Here is a 16713-nt window from a genome sequence, read left to right on the forward strand (position 1 = left end):
TCACCCCGTCGCAGGGATTCGAACCGCCAACCTTCTGATCAGCAAGTCCTAGGCTCTGTGGTTTAACCCACAGCGCCACCCGCATCCCTTATTATTATTATACTTTGCAGCAAAGTAGAGGAGTCCTCCCTTCTTCATTCCTTCCTTAGGCCCTGAGGACTGAACACACCATTCCACTGCCACAATGTGGAGCTTATGAGAAATGCACTAAATGCCACCAGTGACTGAAAAATTCGGCTGTTTGTGTGTGTGTGTCCATTTGGACAGTGGCCATTGCTCTGCCTCATTTTGGCCCACTCCGTTCCTAAGGTTTGGCATGCCAGTAGAATGAAGGGCCTGAGGAGACACAAACACTTCACATCACCCCTAGGGCTGGGCGATATCAGCATCGCAATGTATCACCAGCCAAACATCGCGATGCTGTGATACATCGCAATGTTGAAAAGCGGAGAGAGGAAAGAGCTTGCTATTCTATCGTACCCAACAAATGATTTCTAGGAGATGCGACCGTGGTTTATTGTATTTGCAGTGCCTGATGTTTTTATAGTTATTGTTGCTTTTCTTTTCGTTCCCTCTGTGAATGATGCCATGGCCTTTGGCTAGTGCAATAAAGTTTATGATGATGATGTAGACACCGCTAGTGGGCAAGGCGCTTGGTGAAAGAATGGCATAACAAACAAAACAGATATTAAGACAAAGGTGAACGCACCCTCTTTCTGTAAAATTATATTGTTTTTTATATAGGCTAAAACTGTTTACAAAATAGTTCTGTCTTCTAAAAAGACAACAGAGGTTCAATAGGAGTTCTCATTGAAGGGAAAGTGTCTCTTAAAAATAGTTTATTGTAGAGGTTATAAAGCTGTTTTAAAGAGTTTATAAAAAGTAACACCTTTGCAATCTTCATCCCATTGTCGAGCTTTGTGCAGTCCTAGTATTTATCTGCTGAGAGCACCAAGAAATGAGCAGAAGCCCCATGTGACAGAGCTATTGCTGGACTGCACTATTTCTGATTCCTCGTGCATTTCCCCCTTTTCGCCTTGCACCAGGGATGGGGATTGGATCCAGCTGGTGGGTTAGATCCTGACCTTCCCCACTGGCCAAGTTTCATAGGTGGGCAGGGCCACCTTATCACCTGACATCACTCAATGTCAAAATGACATCAGGCGATCCATCTTCACCACCTTGGTGCATGGTGCTTTGAAGCCCCGGCAAGTGGCCAATCATCGGGCCTTCAAAGCAACCACCACCAACCAGCTGAGTGTTGGCGTTTGCACCATGCATGGGGCTTCGCAGCTGCTGCTAGTCAGCTTATCAGAGGCGCCTGTAACCCCCATCCAAACTAACCCAGCCCCATCATTACTTGCCCCACACCAGACCAAATATGGGATGGCCAAAGCTGCCTTGAGTCTGGGCCAGGGAAAAAGGTGGGGTACATCACCATTGCCATAATCTCCATCACCACCACCACCATCATGGAGGCATGGGAAGAGGGGGGCTAATTAGGCCATATGCCCTCCCAACCTGTAGAAAACTGGCATCTTAGGGGTGGGGGAAAGCTCATCTACAGCATTTTCCTCAACATGTTTGTCTCGTGCATTTCATGGGAAGCCGTCAGCCCCCACCCTGGCAGTCTGGAAACAGACCTCACCCAGGGGCTTACGATCCCTCTGTCAGGAATCACAGAATGCTGTGAGAGATAGTAAGTCTGCAGGCTTGAATTTGCTAGCTGATACAATCAGCCTGCAATACTTTCTATGGAAGTGCTGGGTCAGAATGACAGCAGTAATGTGCTGACAGATGATTGGCTGTCATCAGTTTAAAAGGGAAACCCATCCAGCAGTAAAGGGGTGGTGTAGAAGAGTGTAGTCAGAGAGACAGAGTGAGATAGAAAGGTTTTCCTATTTGCCTTAAGGTGCAGCCAGGTACTCTGTTTGACTGTACGAACTGCTTGTGTTTTATAGCCTGCAGATATTTGTATATATAGCTCACAATAAATACACAGCACTGAAGAACCTGGAACTCTGAGCATTTCTGCTAAAGCACCGCGGAGAATTCGCGACTCCCTCTGCTCCAGCTCTTCGTACACCTGAGGAGTCAAAGCAGCTTGGGATTGATGTTTACCCTGAGACTTGAAAACATCCCCACGTGCCTGACCAGGTTGGGCTCCACCACGAAGGCCCGCTCGCCCTTGGTGCGCAGCAGTGAGTACAGGGCCGTGTCTTTGGCGAAACCCGACCGGCAGCGCAGCTTCTTCAGGTAGCCCAGTGCGCGGCGGGCAGAAGGGGCAGAGAACAGCATGGCAGGGGTGCAGCACTCGGTGGCAGGCACGACATTGTAGAGGGGCGGGGCCAGGCGGCGCAGCTCCAGGAGGTAGTGGCGCCCAACCAGCTCCACCAGCAGCATGCTGTAGAGAGCAAAAAACAGGGTGATGGGCCAGCTGGGGCTGGGGCGGCCGGCCGCCCAGGCATACGCGAACCCCAGCAGTGAGCCGCCCAGCATGCCCACTCCGAGCCACTCCAGGATCCTCATGGGCTCCGGGTTGAGGTAGCGCTGAAGTCTCTCAGGGTGGTAGAGCTTCACGTAGAGGGCATCTCGGAGGTGGGGCTTTGAGAAGCGGACCTGCAAGAGGTGGTTCAGCACCGGGAAGATCTCATCCTCCGGGACGGCATCGTCTTCCACCAGCAGCACGTGTTCCGGGTCGTAGTCCCACAGCGACTTCTCCAGGCAGTAGGCGTAATCCCGCTTCTCCTTCTCAAACTGGTTCAGCGACGGCTCCGGAGCCTGCCGGCTGCCATAGCGGTTCGCCACACCAAAGAAGCCGGCCAGTAGCTGGGCGTCCGCGTGGGTGCCGGGGTCGGCCTCCACATTGCAGAGCAAGATCTGGTGGCGCTGGCAAGGGGCCCCGCACTGGCGGAGCAGGCGGTGAAAGCGGGACGCCACCTGGAGGACGTAGTGGAACTCGGGGCGCCGCTGCACGGTGATGATGGTGATGAGCAAGCCCGTCCGGCGGGCCTCGCCGGGCGGCAGCTCAGAGGCATTGTTCACCCGCAGCCTCTCAAAGTAGCGGAGGGCTCTCAGGCCGTCCTCCTGGTTCTGCCGGAGGAAGTCTTGGCTCATGGGGCTCAGGTACCAGCGCCGCAGGTAGTAGTAAGAGTGAAGGAGGCGGTGGCAAGTCAGGGGCGCCAGCACAATGAACGTCACCGCCGTCAAGGCAAGGAGCTGCAGGAAGGGGCTAGACCAGCGGCACAGCCTCCCACAAGGCTGCAGTCCTCGCGGCAGCATGGCGGCCACTTCCAGGGGGTCCCGAGCTCATGCCTCAGGCCATTCCTCGGGGCTGGAGGGTCTTCCGGTTGGGTAGCGGAGCTGAATTGCTAGGCTCAGATCTGTGAAGAGAGGAGGAAGAGGAGGGAGAAACAACATTTACAGATTGCATCACATCAGATCAGGCTGATTCAGAAGGGCAGGGGACAAAAAGACGAGGGGACACCACCATCTCTGCTGAGAAGCCAGGCTGCAGCAGAGAAAGGAAGAAAAGGAGTGCAAGGCCACTCTGTTGCTCCAGCTGAAACCCCAGCTGTTTTCCATGCCTCTGCTCTTTGAGCTTTCCCACCCCAGTTGGCTATTAAAAGAGCCTGTCATCAAAAATTTGCATCTGAGTTTGTTTATGCCAAGCATAGGTAAACTTGGCCCTCCAGATGTTTTGGGACTACAACTCCCATGATCCCTAGCTAACAGGACCAGCGGTCAGGGATGATGGGAACTGCCTATGTCTGGTTTATGCTCTCTACCTTCCCAGTACATTTTTCTGTTCTTTATTTCATGAAATTTATTCTACCGCTTGCTTGTAGGATAGAACCTCAAAGCAGTTCACAAAAAAAGATAAAACAATAAGATGACCACTAAAAAAAATATGCACAGCTATAATTTTAAACCTACAAAAAGCTGAAAACAGATCAGAATTGACCAAATTGGTACAAACTTTCTAAACATCTGGGTAGGCTTGTCGAAATTAGCAATGTCTTCAGCAGGGACCAAAAAGAATAGTGAAGGCACCAGCCTGATAGCAATAGGCAGCGAGTTATAAAGTGCCACTGCAGCTGTACTGAATGACCCAGCTCTTACGGTGCGGGTATTGTGCGGATCCTATAAAAGTGTGAGTTCCACCAATCAAAGTGGGCGCGTGAGAACATCTGGGGTAAGGCAATCTTTTGCGCTACACCTTTTAAGATTAAACATCTGAGGCTGCTGGCTGTCCTGTTTGTAGTGATTTCTCCCCCCACCCCCGAAATCGTTTTTATGTAAATGTAAATTTATAACAATATCTTTTTTTTTTTTAATAAATATTTATTAAAGTTTTTAAATATAAATGCACAAATAATAAACGATCTTACTTCTATCACAACAATTTCATCACTTCTTTGGACTCCCTCGCGTCTCCCGCTCCCATTTACATCGTTAAAATTTTTTTCCAAACAAATTATCAACTTGTTTACAATCTCATGTCCACTCATTCAAATATAATCTAGCACTTCTTCCAAAAAATTTTATATTTTCTTTAGTCTCACTTATCATCAAATTTAAATCTAATTTAGTGGTGGCCAATTTTTTATAATCTAGCATCCTTCTTAACATTCAACCAAATTACAATGTTTTTGTAGATACATCTTGAATTTCTCCCAGTCTTCCTCCATCTTCTCTTCTCCCAGATCACGGATTCTGCCAGTCATCTCGGCCAGTTGCATATAGTCCATCAGCTGCATCTGCCACTCTTCCAGTGTGGGTAGATCTTGAGTTTTCCAGTTTTTTGCGATGAGAATCCTTGCTGCCGTTGTTGCATACATAAAGAATGTTCGGTCCTTCTTTAACACCTTCTGGCCGACAATACCCAGAAGGAAGGCCTCTGGTTTCTTAGTGAAGGTATACTTAAATACCTTTTTCAGCTCATTATATATCATTTCCCAGAAGACCTTCACCCTAGGGCATGTCCACCAGAGGTGAAAGAATGTTCCTTCATTTTCTTTACATTTCCAACATTTATTATCAGACGAATGGTATATTTTGGCAAGTTTAACTGGGGTCATGTACCATCTATATATCATTTTCATTACATTTTCCTTCAGAGCATTACATGCGGTGAAGTTCAGCCCAGTGGTCCACAACCTTTCCCAGTCCTCAAACATAATGTTATGCCCAATGTCCTGTGCCCATTTTATCATAGCCGATTTAACCATTTCGTCTTGTGTATTCCATTTTAACAGCAAGTTATACATTCTAGATAGTACCTTGGTCTTTGGTTCTAACAATTCTGTTTCTAACTTCGATTTCTCCACCTGGAACCCTAACTTTTTGTCATTTTTAAAAACTTCTTTAATCTGAGCATAATGTAACCAGTCTCGCACCTTATCCTTCATTTTCTCCAAACTCTGCAATTTCCAATTGTCTCCATCTTTTTCTAATATTTCCCAATATTTTGGCCATTTGGCCTCCATATTGGGTCTTTTTCGGGCCTTAGCCTCCAGAGGTGAAAGCCACCTTGGGGTTTTATTTTCCAATAAGTCTTTATATTTTGTCCAGACATTAAACACTGCTTTCCTGACAATATGGTTCTTAAAGGCCTTATTGATCTTAACTTTGTCATACCATAAGTATGCATGCCAACCAAAAGCATTGTTAAAACCTTCCAGGTCCAGTACGTCAGTGTCTTCGAGAAGTAGCCAGTCTTTTAGCCAGCAGAAAGCTGCGGCTTCATAGTACAACTTTAAGTCCGGCAGGGCAAAGCCCCCTCTTTCTTTCGCATCTGTTAATATCTTAAACTTAATTCTGGGCTTTTTGCCCTGCCAGACAAATTTAGATATATCTTTCTGCCACTTCCGGAAGCACTCCGTTTTGTCCACAATCTGTAATGTTTGAAACAAAAACAACATTTTTGGCAATACATTCATCTTAATAGCAGCAATTCGGCCTAACAAAGAAAGCTTCAATTTTGTCCAACTATCCAAGTCTCTCTTAATTTCAGACCAACATTTTTCATAGTTATCCTTGAATAGACTCAGATTTTTTGCTGTTATGTTTACCCCTAGGTACTTTACCTTTTTAACCATAGTTAGTTCTGTTTCTCTCTGAAACCGTTCTGACTCTATGTCTGTCAAATTTTTTCCCAGCACCTTGGTTTTCTGTTTGTTTAATTTAAATCCCGCCACCCGACCAAAGTCCTGAATCAATTGTAATACTCTTTTCGTACTAGATTCTGGCTCCTGCAGGGTCAAAACTAGGTCATCTGCAAAAGCTTTAAGTTTGTATTGTTTCGCTCCGACCTGAATCCCTTCCACCAACCGGTCCCCTCTAATCATGTTCAAGAGCACCTCCAGAACCGAGATAAATAACAAAGGGGAAATCGGGCAGCCTTGTCGTGTTCCTTTTTCAATTTTGAACTCTTCTGTAACCACATTGTTAACTATCAATTTGGCCTTTTGTTCTGAATATATTGCATCAATCCCATTCTCAAACCCCCGTCCCACTCCCATTTCTTTCAAATTTCCCTTCATAAATTTCCAAGAAATATTATCAAAGGCCTTCTCCGCATCTATAAAAATTAACACTGCTTTTGTATTTATGTCTGTTTGCAAAAGTTCCAAAATGTCAATAATGTTCCTAGTATTGGCAAACATATGTCTACCTGGGAGAAAGCCTGCCTGGTCTTTATGAATTACTTCATTAAGAACTCTTTTAAGTCTACTTGCCAAAATGTCTGCAAATATTTTGTAATCCACATTCAGAAGGGAGATGGGACGATAGTTTTTGAGTTGTGTCTTTTCAGTTTCAGATTTTGGTATCAATGTGATAAAAGCTTCCTTCCACGATTCCGGCGCCTTCTTCCCTTCCATAATTTCATTACAGACCTCCATCATTGGTTGGATCAGATAGTCTTTTAATGTCTTATAATACTTGGAAGTCAGGCCATCTGGCCCTGGAGATTTGCCCAGTTGCATGTTCTGAATGGCTTGTTCAATCTCTTGTTGTGTTATTTTGTTGTTCAGGATTAATCTATTTTTTGTGACAACTTTGTTAGTCCATTTCTTTCCAAAAATTGTTTAATCTCAGCCTCATCTTGCGGCCCTTGAGTGTATAATTTTTTGAAGTATCTCTGGAAGCACTTTCTAATTTCCATGGGGTTCTGAATGTTTCTTCTTTCAATTTCTAGATTTGTAACTGTATTTAATTTCTGTCTCTTCTTCAACTGCCAAGCAAGCAGTTTCCCACATTTGTTCGCCGATTCAAAAGTTTTTTGTTTCATTAATTTAATCTTCCATTCTATTTCCTGGTTTATCAATTTGGAATATTGTGCTTGGTATAGTTTAATTTCTCTCAGAATCGGCTGTGACTTCGGATTTGATCTTAATTTCTTCTCCAATTCTTTAATTTTCTGCAAGATCTTATCTTTCCTTTCATTTTGTGTCCTTTTCTTTACGGCGTTCTGTTGTATCAGGAACCCCCTCATCACAGCTTTGCTTGCGTCCCAGATAGTTCTTTTTTCCACCGTAGTGTTCATATTTATCTCGAAATAATCCTTCAGAGTTTTTTGGGCCTTCTTAATAATCTCCTAGTCTCTAAACAAGCTATCATTCATCTTCCATCTAAAGGAGCCGGTTGGCAAAAGTGTCATATCCATCTTCAGCGCATTATGGTCGGAGCAGGTCTTTGGGCAGATTTCCACTTTTCTAACCTTGGGTGCCAGACCTCTAGTTATCCATATTTGGTCGATTCTTGTCCAAGTCAGCTGGGCTTCAGAGAAGAATGTTCCCTCTCTTCCCAGGGGGTTCTTAGTTCTCCAAATGTCAATCCAGTCCATATTGTCTGTCATTTCAAAAAAGGTCTTTGGTAGTCTGCCGTCATTTGTAACATTTTGGTTTTGTGACTTATCCATGTTAGTCGATACGACCCCATTCATATCTCCCATCATAATGATGTTGTTGTAGTCCAGATAGTCCAGCATCATCTCATGCAACTTCTTATAAAATTCCGATTTCCCGTCATTTGGTGCATAAATTCCTAATATCAGAATCTTTTCTCCTTGATGTTGTATCTCAATTGCTAATATTCTTCCATGTTCATCTTTGAATAAAAATTTAGGTGACAGGCTCTCTTTTGCATATATCACCACTCCTCGCTTCTTTACTCTGTCCGAAGATATAAATTCTTGACCAAGTCTTTTGTTTATTAACACCTTTCTATGGAGCCTAGTCACATGTGTTTCTTGTAAGCAGATAATGTCCAATTGTTCTTTTTTTAATATATAAAAATTTTTCCTCCTTTTTTCCGGGATGTTACAGCCATTAATGTTCCAACTCAAAAGTTGCAGAGACATCCTGAATAAATCTGGTTATTTTTCAAGGGGTGGTACCTTATTCAAAGGATCTTCAGGATCCAAGGGTGCAGGTACCTCTGGTGTTTCAGGCCCTGGAAGTTGATCAATTCCTTTGTGAAGGTCCTCTCCGTATACGTTCAGAAATTTATCTCTATCTTCCAATGTTCTGATTTTGATCTTCTTCCCTCTAAAGGTAAAAGATAGTCCTTGAGGAAATTCCCACCTAAAGATGATTGAATTCTTCCTTAGCAATCTTGTCAACTCCAAATAGTTAGATCTAAGATCCAACAGTTGTTTAGGAATATCCTTGTAAATCTCAATTCTTTTGTCCAGAATATCCAGTGACTTTCCGTAGTGTAGGCCCAGAATCTTATCCCTTTCCTCCTTTGACCTCAATATTATCAAACAGTCTCTGGGCTTCTCTTTCTTTATAAGTCTTCCAAGCCTGAAAGCTGAAACAATTTTAAAGTCCTTTTCCTCTAAGCTCCAAAATTTGGAGAATTCTTTGGTCAAAAACTCAGCTAGGTTGCCTTCTTCCACTTCTGGTATTGCCCTTATCCTTAAATTGCTCTCCCGGTTCCGCAGTTCAATCATAGATAGATAGGTCTGGTGTTCACCTACTTGCTTGCAGAGTGGTCTTACCTCTTGTTCTAAATTTTCAAGTTTTTGGCTGGTATCTTCAGCCAATTTCCGATTTTCCCCTGCAGCCTCCTTCAATTCTCCAATTGCTTGAGTATTCTGTGCAACTTGTCCAGATAATTTATTTAAACATTCTGTGTTTTGGTCAATTTTATATGTTTGCTCATCGGCCTTCTTGTCCAAAGATTCTACTTTCTTGTCCAAAGATTCTAATTTTTCAAAAATTTTCTCTAAAATAGCAGTGCTTGCCCCTGAGGCCATATCTTCCAATTGTAATTCCTCAGTTTCTCCCTCCCCTGCCCGTGGCAGAGAGGCAGCTTCCTCCTCAGAAGGCAAAGTAGGCACAGATGATCTACGTGCCTGTGAGGCTGCGGTTAAAGTTGTCAAAGTTGTTTGTTTAGCTCTTCCTCTCCTTCTTGCACCACTCATTCCAGAGTTATCTAAAATTCAAGGTCAAGCTGAGTTGTTCCCATGAGAAAGCAGAAGCCCAGATGGTAACAGTCAACAGAGGGCCGGGAAAAGGAAAGTAAAATAAAAGTCACTGCTATAAGTCCCAAATCCTCTAGGGGGAGTTTAAAATATTTCAAGGAAGAGATCAATTTCAGTTAAAATAAAGTCAGATTTCTAAGTCCAAGAACCTTCAATAAAAAATTTTTTTCAGCAGAGTTAGGGTTTAATACAGCAACAGTGTTTCTGATGGTGCAAACTGGTGATCCAAATGCCTCAGAGTAACAAGTTCAGACTCTCTCAGATTGTTTCAAAGTTCAGATTCAAAGTATCCAAACTGCAAACTGCAAACTGACAGCTCAATTTCTCAGGCAGCTCCAGCACCTGGGTTTTTTAGTTAAAATGTAGCTCCAAGAGAAGAAAGGTATCCCCATGCAGTTAAAATTCATAAAGTCCAGTACATGAAATTATTATTCCACTTAAGATAAAGTTCAATGGGTGCTCAGATCAAATAGTTTAAAAGGTCTCTCTTTGCCTCCACTCCTCCAGCTCTTTGCGTTCAAGTTCAACGGGAGCGGAAGACGGACTTCCTGTTTTTCGTCACTCCGCTTTCAGCCAAATTTAATGCTTTAAAGTTCCGAATTGCATAAAGTCAATTATTTACTCACGGGTTGTTGTTTTCAAAGCAAAAATTTCAGGAAGAAAGGTCAGCGCTCACTGGCAACAGCTACGCGGCTTCACTCCGCCGATTGCGGAACGACCCTCAGCGCCGCAGCCTCCTCCACGATCCGGAGCCCCTTACGGGGTTCCTTCAACGTTTTGGGGGCCGCTACTGGCGCCCGCCGGGTCCCAGGACCGCAGGCTTCTGCCGCCTGCGGTTTTCCGTTGTGGGTCTCCGCTTCGCCATAGCGGACGACCCTTTCTCGAGCGGAGCTCCCTTCCCGATTAGGAAAGGGCAGCCATTACCCTTCGCGCCGCCTCCGGAAGTCTAAATTTATAACAATATCAAGTACACATCTGTATATAGAGATTACTCTGAATCCTGAGACTTCCCACTGTCCCTTATTCTTCACATTTTCAACTGCACATTATTTCATAATCTATATTTTGTATCTGTCCATATGGTCCGAAGTATTTGTTACATTACAAGTGATATTAAAACCCTGTTAATGTTTTCATCTGCTTACAGCGGTCTCCTAAATAAATTATAATTCCCCCCCCCCCATTCTTTCCTGAAGTTTTTGTCTTCTTGGTTCCTGAGCGTGTTTGTAGCGATTTCTAAGTTGTTCTGGAGGCTATTTTTTTGTTGTTGTTTTGGCTGACGAGCAGGATTAAAATTTAAACTATCATAGATGCCTGCCTGGAACCAGAAAGGCCTGTTCATGAAGTTTTTTTTGTGTGTGTGTGTGTGTGTGTGTGGTTTAAAGTTGATTATGTGATAATCCTAATCCTCTAAGAAAAGAATGTTAGAATTTTCCCAGGCTAGATGGCTCAGTTGGTTAGAGCAAAGTGCTGATCATGCCTAGGTTGCAGGTTTTATCCCTGTATGGGATAGCGGCATATTCCTGCATTGCAGGGGGTTGGACTAGATGATCCTCAGGGTCCCTTCCAACTCTACAGGTCTATGGTTCTATAGGATGAGACTTCCCAGCGGGCCTGGTTAGGTTCCCCCTACTCAAGCAGAGCTTTCTTTTTAGACAAAGGTTTTTATACATTTGTTTTATGTAGTTGTGCAATTTTGTTTTTTGCACTGCCACAGGAAATGAAGAGTTGGGCATACTCCACTAAAGACGAGACGTTAGCCGACCCCCTTACACTAGCGAAAGGTCACTGATCACAAGGTATTAAAGGTAGTTTACACAGGTAAGGTCAAGCAAAGGAGAATGGGGCAGGGTAACCACAAGTATCGCCAGCTGGCCTCTCCTCCAACCTTAGAATGGTGTTATGAAACATCGCCAGGCAGCTGTCACGGCTGTCAGGGGTCTCTTTTGAAAGAAGTGTTTCTTACGCCATGACAGCCCTTCTAGAAGTGAATGCACTGCCCAGAGAGGGGCAGGACAAGGGAAACACTCCTGCCCCACAAAACTACTTGGAAGAGAGAAAACAATCTTGAGCGTGCCTTCATTTTGATCTGGCAGAGCACAGCTGGTAGAGTTTTGCGGAAATCCTGTGGCTTCCGTGGCCATAGCTAAAGAGATTCATGTAACAAACAATGCCATTGCAGGAGATTAAAGAAAACTCACGCTGGAAAGGCAGGGCAGCTATTTCAAGAAGACAGAATGAAGTTGTACCTGCAGACATTAAGTCCCATCTCCCCCTTTTCCCCAGGGCTAAACCATTCGAGTGGCAGCCTCGGCCTCTTTCTTCCCCGAATGCAGACCGCATTTGAAGTAGTCCCTTTATTTCCAAACTCGGAAATTTTAATTCTCGTGTCTCTCGCGCCTGCTCTCTCTTCCCCGCCTCAGTTAACCGGAGATTAGTTTCCGGCATAACACACCCCTATTATTTTCCTCGGAATCAGCAGCTTCCGTCACCCCACCCCACCCTCAACGCGAGGGGATGAATTAGGGCACCACACAATAATAATAATAGGCAGAAAAGCATCCGCAAGCCCGCCATAGGTCACGGGGAGCCCCACAAAGATCCCGGGCCGGCCTGGATGCTTGAACCCCCGTTCCCCGCGCCCGCCCCGTGCGTCTTTACGCACAGAAATGCCTTTTCGAAATGGCCCCGGACAAGCTTCCCACCTGCTTACAGGAAGGTTTACAAAACGGAACGGATCTATCCGCCGCTCACATACCTGGGGAAAAACAACCATCGCCGATACGAGTCGAAGAAAACCCCTCAAGTGGGAGGAGAGCGTGCTGAACCCCCTCCCCCCCTTGGAACAGAACCGGCACTTAATCCCGAGTCCTCCCTGTTGCCTCTTTACGCGTCCCGGCAACAGCTCGGAATCCGAGTTCCGCTTTTTCCTGTTTGCTTGTTGCTCTCCTGCTCGCCGACAGGTCCACCCCCCCCCGTTTTGTTTCCTCCCTTGCCTCTCTCTCTGGCAACGAGGGTGGGATCAAAGACATGAAGGCTGGACATGTGACTACCGCGGCGAGAGAGAGAGAGAGAGAGAGAGAGAGAGAGAGAGAGAGAGAGAGAGACGCAGAGCGGAATCCCAAGTCATAGAAAAGAGTTGCCTGCAGCAGCTGGTGCTGCGCGTCTTCTAGGGCTAGACCAGGCATAGGCAAACTCAGCCCTCCAGATGTTTTGGGACTACAACTCCCATCATCCCTAGCTAGCAGGACCAGTGGTGAGGGATGAGGAGAACAGTAGTCTCAAAACATCTGGAGGGCCGAGTTAGCCTATGCCTGGGCTAGACGCTTGGCAACGGGTTTCTGATGAGATTCATAGAATCATAGAATTGTAGTGTTGGAACAAACCACAGGGTCATCCACGCAAACTCCCTGCAATGCAGAAATCTTTTACCCAACGTGGGGCTCAAACCCTTGACCCTGAGATTCAGAATTTCATGCTCTAGCAAATGAGCTAACTGCATTCATTCCATTTATCCTGTGATGGCCAAGCTTGGCTCTCCAGCTGTTTTGGGACTTCAGTTCCCATCATCCCTGACTACTGGTCCTGTTAGCTAGGGATGTTGGGAGTTGTAGTCCCAAAACAGCTGGAGGGCCAAGTATGGCCATCACTGCGATTTATCAATTTGCCCATTTTTCAATAATAACTGTAACAATAACAATGCATGTTAACTCGTGCTTCATGGTTCAAATGGATAACATGCCCTATGCAAAAACACTTCAAAGCAGGCAAGGGCAGCAGCTGGTAACATTTTGGCTTGGTGTGGCTGCAAGTTTTAACTTGGTGTTTGCATCCCAGCAGTGCTTAGGAGAGTGAACAGAGTACAATTGTCTCCTATAAAGAAAACTCAATTATTCTTTGCACGTCTTATATGGACAAGGGGAAAGCTTCCATGTAAGATGGAAGGCAGGATTGCCTTCAGCCCTGTATCAGTAAGTTTTTAATGTTTGACATTTTATTGCCTTTTTATGTGCTAGAAGCCAGCCAGAGTGGAACCCAGCCAGATGAGCAAGGTACAGTCATACCTCATGTTCCCTTTGCTTAATGTTATGTTTTTTTCAGGTTACGTCCCATGGCGACCCAGAAGTACTGGAAAGGGTTACTTCCGGGTTTTGCTGCTTGCGCATGTGCGGAAGCGCAAAATGACGTCATGCGCAGAAGCGGTGAATCGCAACCCGCGCGTGTGCAGACGCGCTGCTGTGGGTTGCGCTCTTTTCATGTTGCGAACAGGCCTCCAGAACGGATCCCGTTCGCAACCAGAGGTACCACTGTATTATGATTAAGAAATTAAGGTAGACACCTATTGATGTAAGTTTTGGAATTTATGCATTAATTACTGTACATCATAATGCATCCATTGCCAAAAATACTATACGCGCAAACACTTTTAAAATGCTTTTAGTTGCACTGAGTTTTCTCTCCCTAGTTTTTCTTATCTTTCTTATCTTTATTTATTAAGTTTGCCAACTGAAGATCTCCAAGTGACTTACAGCAATAAGCGTAAATACACACACACACACACACACTCTACCGTAAGGGAAGAAGAAACAGCATGAGGAATAATGCAATCCAACAGTATATCGTCTAACATAACATTTATGAGTAAACAACACGCCCACCATATAAATAATAACAAACAGCCTTAGCTATACTCAAAAGAATAATAAAATAATACTTCTGCTCACTAATTAGCAAATAAACAGTGACCCCCCTTTTAATCACTCCCCCCCCCCAAATCTAGTATCAGGCCAGCTTGAAATGTGTTTGCAGGTTAGCACAGATAAAAATAAACTGGACTGAAGAAGCTGGATGGAAAGGGAGCAATCTTTTATTTAAAAAGGGGTGAGGATCCCTTTGAATATAAGAGCAGCTGTGCTGGATCATGCCAAAGGTCCATCGACTTCAGCATCCTGCTTCCCACAATGGTAATCAGATGCACAATGAAGCCTTAAGCAAGATATTCAGAGACAGACTGCCTCTGAATCTGGAGAAGGAACAACCAGGTTCAGAAACAAGTCTACTTCTAAATATGCTGAAGTCAGGGCGACTAACAACAAAAAGCCCCTCATTTTTCTGCTGCAGTCATATTCCCTCCACATTCCCTGTTGCCCTTCAAGTAAGGGGGGAAAGGAAGCCCCCTGCCCTTACAGCAAAGGAGAAAAAATGTGTTGACTATTTGTCCTCCGAAAAGGAAGCATGTGGAAAGTTCTCTCTCTCTCTCTCTCTCTCTCTCTCTCTCTCTCCCTCTCTCCCTCCCTCCCTCCCTCCCTCCCCCCCCCCCCCCGCCCTTCTGCCTTGTGGCCATGAAATGAAATAAAAACAAATCTTTTCTCTCTGTGTCTTCCAACATCTTCCTCACACACTGCTACAAGTCAGATTGTTGGCACCTGTCTGTCTCAGGAGATAAGCCAGCTAGGGAAGAAATAAGGTACATATACAGATTTGAAGAAGCACAGTTCTGATTGGCTTAAGGTGGGTGATCAGAGACACACAGATTATTTTTTGTGCCTGGGGACTTGCTGGCCTGAGAGAAACAAAAAGCAGGATCTTTAAGAAGGGTAAACAAAGACCTTCCCTGTTGATTTAATTATTTGCAATAAAAACAAAAATGGAGGGGGGGGGGGAGAGAGACTTCATCCACTCACTCCAGCTACAGACCAGCTAAGCTAGAAATAGTGAAATTCTGCAGGTTTCAAAATATGCATTTGCTTCCCAATCTACCTAGAACTCTAAATTTTCATATTTAAATTTTATCAGATAACTTTATTAATAAATAGAGAAATATACATACTCTTTGGCAGAGTTATTGTTTGGGGGGTTGTTTTCTTATTTTGCTGTTATTGATAGTAACTTTTTGTAGCTGTGTTTATGATTTATGTGGACATTGTTCAGTTTTGTTGTGTACTTTTTGATGTGCTTTATTTACTGTTTACAGGTATATTCACTTTTGTAATTATGTAATTCTTTTCATGTTGTAAGCCACCCACGACATGGTTTTTAACTGCAGAAAGGCGGCATAAAAAAATAAAATGGTGATAAAGATATTTTTAGAAATCCCAAACCCAATATAGCCCAAATTGCGCAATAGTTGTACAGTACAATAATAGATTGTTATTGAGCTAGCCAAACAGGCTCAGCTACAGAATTAAGAAGACTGCTAAAATAACGAGCGGGTTTTTCCCTAACCTTAAAAAAAATGCATACCTCTTTCCGCTAAACTTCCTCACTTCCGCTTGAGATGAACGGAATTTATGGCAAACTGTTGCTTTGGTACCCATACAGGTTGCCCAAGTCTTCGAATAACAGATTTTGTCCACCATTACAACTTAGGGCACGAAGACTTCAAGCTACCGCGAATAAAGGGGAAAATGAGGCAGGAAAGGTAAGGGCAAAGTGGCAGCCATGTTTCTTATGGTCACTATAACTTCAAGAGCACAGGAATTCATAAACTTTGGCGGCCATGTTTAGTAAAGGCAGAGGGGCTTCGAAAACTCTCGCAACGGAAGAAAGTCAGCGTTTAGCCGGACGTCGCGCCCAACGAATGTGTGGCATAGAGAGATGAAAAAGTGTAGAGTAGCATGACTCTGTTGCCTGGATACTAAACTTCCCGGTTCATTTTGAAGTTTTCCTCCTCTCCCAGGTCGGAATGCTCAGAAGTAGCCAGTAAGATAAAGATTTTGCAGCCCGAAAGATTGGGGTTTTCTTGAAAAAAGAATCAGCAAAGAATAAAATCCAGCTACTATTTTTTTTTGGATCACAATGGTGCTTTAAAATCGGGAGCTGCGCAGTTATTGAGCTTTCCCACCCTGCCCCTTTTATTTCTTGTACTTGGTTGGTTTCAATTTCCAGGCAGAAAAATCCCATCCGCAGAAACGCATCTCAGCTCGCAGCATAAGAAGAACCTGACTGAATCAAGCCAATGGCCATAGGAGCCAACTCCTAGGGGGCCAATGTCCCTTTGAGCCCCCAATAAAATATTTGAGAGGTCCCGCCCCGCTCTCCTAACATGATCGGCATTGCCATTCAAATAGTCTGGGTGTGCCTTGTTATGTGATTATGGATTTTATTCAATTGCCCCCCCCCCCAAGCCCAACATCCTGTTCTCACAGCGGCCACCAAGATTTTTTTTGGGTGGGGAATCAGCAAAACAGGTTTCAGAGCACAGGTTAACCCTCCTGGGA

The 16713-nt window shown here is 44.5% G+C and overlaps 1 protein-coding gene across 4 annotated transcripts; it reads right to left on the reverse strand.

Moving 5' to 3' along the window:
• Positions 1-713: 713 nt before the first annotated feature.
• On the reverse strand, positions 714-16145 carry PGAP4 (post-GPI attachment to proteins GalNAc transferase 4). Of its 4 annotated transcripts, XM_081845407.1 has the most exons (3): positions 15737-16145; positions 15478-15533; positions 714-3383 (listed from the first exon to the last, which is right to left on the reverse strand). In XM_081845407.1, the coding sequence occupies exon 3, from the start codon at positions 3280-3282 to the stop codon at positions 2095-2097; it is 1188 nt and encodes a 395-aa protein (XP_081701533.1). In that variant the 5' UTR covers positions 3283-3383; positions 15478-15533; positions 15737-16145; the 3' UTR covers positions 714-2094. The 4 variants fall into 4 exon arrangements, with proteins under 4 accessions (XP_081701533.1, XP_081701535.1, XP_081701532.1 ...); XM_081845409.1 differs by lacking the exon at positions 15478-15533; XM_081845406.1 differs by lacking the exons at positions 15478-15533; positions 15737-16145 and adding an exon at positions 12252-12529.
• Between the last annotated feature and the right edge of the window lie 568 nt (positions 16146-16713).

This window comes from Podarcis erhardii, assembly GCF_964252035.2.
Source record: "Podarcis erhardii genome assembly, chromosome: 17".
Lineage (NCBI taxonomy): Eukaryota > Metazoa > Chordata > Lepidosauria > Squamata > Lacertidae > Podarcis > Podarcis erhardii.